Raw genomic sequence first — 4,061 nt, 5'->3', positions numbered from 1 at the left:
CAAAAAAGTATCAAAAACACCAAAATACAACATTCAGTTTGTTACATTTTATTGTCAGGCTTGATGTCTATATTGTCATTATTCATAAGTTTTTGCCTGACCACCGCGGGTGGTTGATTAGCTGATTTAAACAGCTGCTCTACTGATGACTTGGTGGGCGGGTTGTCTTAGTTTAGTGCTAACGGAACCAAAACACACCGAACTGCGCAGCACATGTTAAGGTTATCAAAGTCAATACCAGGCCAGCAACAGTTAGGCTAGTATAACTGACCCACTGCTCACTTGTTCAATGTTTTCTTTAAATTAAAACTTTTTCCTCACCTGTGAAATCTGAAGCCCTTGTTATCTATAGCTGTCATAGGGTAGAATTAACCGCTAAACATTGCGTCCTTTTTTCGGATTCTTTGAGTGATTGTAGTATTTTCCTGACCACCGATATTCCTGACTCAATGGACAGCAATGGCGATAAGTCACATAATGTCCAATCCAGTAATATATCCATCAATGCTGCTGCCTCACGCTCTGTCCTTCTCTCGCACTTCCAGCTTACATTGTGTTGCATTCAATGTTGTCGGAAGAAAGAGTTTCATACTGTGACGGTGCGGCGAGAGTTTGGAGAAGGAGTTAGCAGCGGTGGTTAGCCACTCTAACCCAAAACAGCAGGACGCACTTTTGAAGTATTTCACACTTTCAATTTATTTAACTTCGTCCACGTAAAGCCAGCTCTCCACGGTACTAAACATTATATTTTCATACATGAGAAAAGTAACGTTAGTTTACCGCTCTGCACCTCATCATCACCTATGTTCTCTTCTACAACAAAATGGAAGACTAGTTCCTCTTCTGTACAATAGTACAACAAAAAAAGGGAATAGGTGCCCCCTTGTGGTAGCTCTCGTTTGGGGTGGCAACTGCCGCCCCATGCCACCCCAGTGGATCCGCCCCTGTTTCTTTCCTACTTACGGAAAGTTTCTGTTTATATCATAGGTTTGTGGTGCATTTCTATACTAAAGTAAAAGATATAAAACGTCAGATATTTCTCAATGAGATATTAACATTAACAGAAAAACCTTACATAACCTTGTATTAAAGCAGAAAGTACGGCGGTCACCATAAAAATGGCTTACAGCAGTGGTTCCCAAATTTTTTCTTCTGCGCCCCCCCAGTGGTTTCCAAACATTTTCTCCGCCCCCCCTATGGATTACAAATGGCTGTCTGGTTGAAAGGAGCGTGTGATGGGGGGGTGGTAGGGCATCGACTTTTTTGGGGGCAAAATGAATGTACGTAGCTGAAAATAGACACCAACTCCGGTAGCCTACAAGGTACTTGTTAAGCTTAAGGTTCTGTATTGATATTAGCTAGTCATCTTTTAGCTATCTTTACCTGCATCCAACAGCTTCACTCAACTCAGTCGGTTAGTTTGGAGGGAAAAACTGTGAAAAGTTCTTTGCGTTTTGCTGGTTTGCTGCCGTGATTCCAACACAAACCTACGTAACTCCGCACAGCAGCAGCAGGTCTCCTTCACAGGTGTAAACCCAGCGCGAGCGTCGTAGCACTCATGTTGCGTTTAAAGGCGGCTCGGAAAAACAGGTTACAACATGTTAACAACGGATTAAACAGTTTTAACTGTTGATAAAAGTGACAGGGGACACAAATATGGGAAGTGTGGAAGCCTCTACTGTATCAAATTGACAGAGGAATAACAGAGAGTTGGCCATTCTAAGGTAAAAACCCAGCGCATATAGTGTTCAGTTTTGTTTTTTTTTCATCCAGACGGCTTCCCGCACCCCCCCTGCAATGACACGGCGCCACCCTAGGGGGCGCGCCCCACAGTTTGGGAACCTTTGGCTTACAGTATCAATTATGCCGCATGAACTGATCAGTAGATTATTGCGAGTGAACGCAAAACCTTTTGCGAGGGGACGCAAAAGAAAAAAAAAATCCCCATGTCCCCTGGAGGGCTCCGTACAAACCAAACTGGCCCGACATAAAAAAGGAAATAACTCCAAAACCTAATAAGTGGTTGTGCGACTCTTGGCAGACATGGCAGACATCAACACTTCATGACACTTGGCAATGAGTCTGCTACATTGTTGTAACAGACTCATTGCAAATATACATAACACATATACAAATATACATTGCAAATAAATATAAATTCAGATAGCCTAATTTACACATTAAGCAATACGCAGTAAGCCCAACAGAGAATAAACCTTCATAGAGGCAAATGTGTAATAAGTCTGTTACATTGCCAAAGTTAATACAGTGGTGTATTAATTCTGCCACACTGCATGGTTTTAGTATAAGTGGGCAGTTGCCACTACATTTGAACTGGAGTCCAGACTTCGACTAGGCTAGGCCAATCCAAAACCCTCTTTTGTTTTTCAGAGTTGGATGTTTGCCACACTAAATAAACTACATAAGTTGGAAATCTTTTCCTCCAGAGCTTTCTGCTAGAGAGTAGAATTCATGGATCTGTCACAAGATCCTGAAGCAGCTAAGCAGAACCACACCAGCACTCTATCATCACCATGTTTGATTAGTGGTCTGATGTTGTTTTTCTGAAATCCTTTCAGAAAAACAACTGCACAAAACACAAACAAATTCTCCAAAAATTCTAGATTTATCCTATCAGTCCACAGAATATTTTCTAAAACACCTGTGCTGTTTTATGGAGCCGTGAAACCTTTATGAAACCTTTATTTAAATTTTTGATCACCAATAGTTCTGACCTTTCAATTCCCCTAGAAATCACATATTTTGTCCAATCTGGTTCTTTTTATTATTGAGTCATGTAACATTGTTCAACAGAAATAGGGGAGGCATATCCTGTTTTAAATGTTGGTCTGGGCTCTTTGTGTGATATCCTGAATGAGTAATCAGTATAGGTTCAACCCTGTTCAATACTGTCTGCATAGTGACAATGAAACCCTCAAATTTTGTTCATAATTTGAACAAAATTATGAATTATGAATGTTTGGAGTAGAAACATTTGATCAAGGAGCCAAATCATTATAAAAAACTGCGTTGTGCCTTATATTAAAATGTAAGATCTAAAACATCTGTAAGAGAGCAAATGCATTTCACAGCTTACCTGAACCTCTGCACTGCTGACTGAATGTTGGTCCAAGGCAACCTCTCCCTCTATTTTCAATTCAGGTTCAGGATCAGCAATAGGAGCTTTAGCTTCATCTTCCTCATCCTCTTTCTGTCTCCCCTCATTGTCATACTGTGAACGCCGTTTAAGGAGGGAAGAGAAGAGGCGAGAGAGACCATGGCTGGTAGAATTTTGATTTTGAGGCTGGAGGTTGTCATCCTCATGAGAATGCAGCTGAGGATCTTGGCCAGCTTCTTCCTGCTGCTGCTTTGGCTTTTTCTGGTGACTTTCCACTTCATCTGTGGTCATGGCAACAGCTGTTAAATTACATAAAAAAGACTAAGTATGAAATTAAAACCAACAATGTAAATATTTACAAGATAAAACATAAACATAAATTGATTAAAATTAGTTTACATCACTTTTACAGACATCTTCTAAACTCATAAAGGAGTGCTCTAATTACTCCTGTCAAGCTGTTGTGTGGATGAGCCAAGTGACTGGTGCTGTGACATCATTGTAGCTCCTAAGAAGAACACAGAGAATGCATCTGTGTGGATATGGCACCCTTAAATGAGTCAGTACTTTAAATAAGTCAGTATATTGTGAGAGACACATCCTTCCCTCTGAGGACCAGAGGCTAAGCAAGTTAGCAGGTACTCAGAATCTTTCAAAACTTGATGGAATTATGGGCTTCTGGCAAGTACCACTGTCCAAAGAGACGGCCCTCTTCACCACATTAGTTATTTAGTTATTCCTACTAACATTAGAAACTCAGTTTATAATACATGAAGGCTATTTGGGTGTGGCTAAATGCAGACAAAATGGCTGCCAGGCATCTTCCTAGTTATTGCTAGGTTTAAGCGATAACATGAGCAAACTTGTTCTCAATGCTACGGAAGCGTATTGCTATCACGCAGGGAAAAATTTTTTTCGAGAGCTATCACGTTATAACGTGATA

The 4,061-nt window shown here is 40.7% G+C and overlaps 1 protein-coding gene across 1 annotated transcript in view; it reads right to left on the bottom strand.

The window, feature by feature from the left end:
* LOC106943300 (cytoskeletal protein 4.1-like) overlaps positions 1 to 3,454 on the bottom strand; it is a 14,050-nt gene extending 10,596 nt beyond the window's left edge. The window contains exon 1 of the mRNA XM_015026611.1: positions 3,098 to 3,454. Within this exon, the coding sequence (XP_014882097.1) occupies positions 3,098 to 3,409 (312 nt within the window). The 5' untranslated portion in view covers positions 3,410 to 3,454. The remainder of the gene's footprint in view (positions 1 to 3,097) is intronic.
* Between the last annotated feature and the right edge of the window lie 607 nt (positions 3,455 to 4,061).

This window comes from Poecilia latipinna, unplaced genomic scaffold, assembly GCF_001443285.1.
Source record: "Poecilia latipinna isolate Pla-1442-1.1 unplaced genomic scaffold, P_latipinna-1.0 Scaffold5108, whole genome shotgun sequence".
Classification (NCBI taxonomy): Eukaryota; Metazoa; Chordata; class Actinopteri; order Cyprinodontiformes; family Poeciliidae; genus Poecilia; species Poecilia latipinna.
Note: the sequence above shows the minus strand (reverse complement) of the source record. Positions and strands in the feature narration are given on the sequence as shown.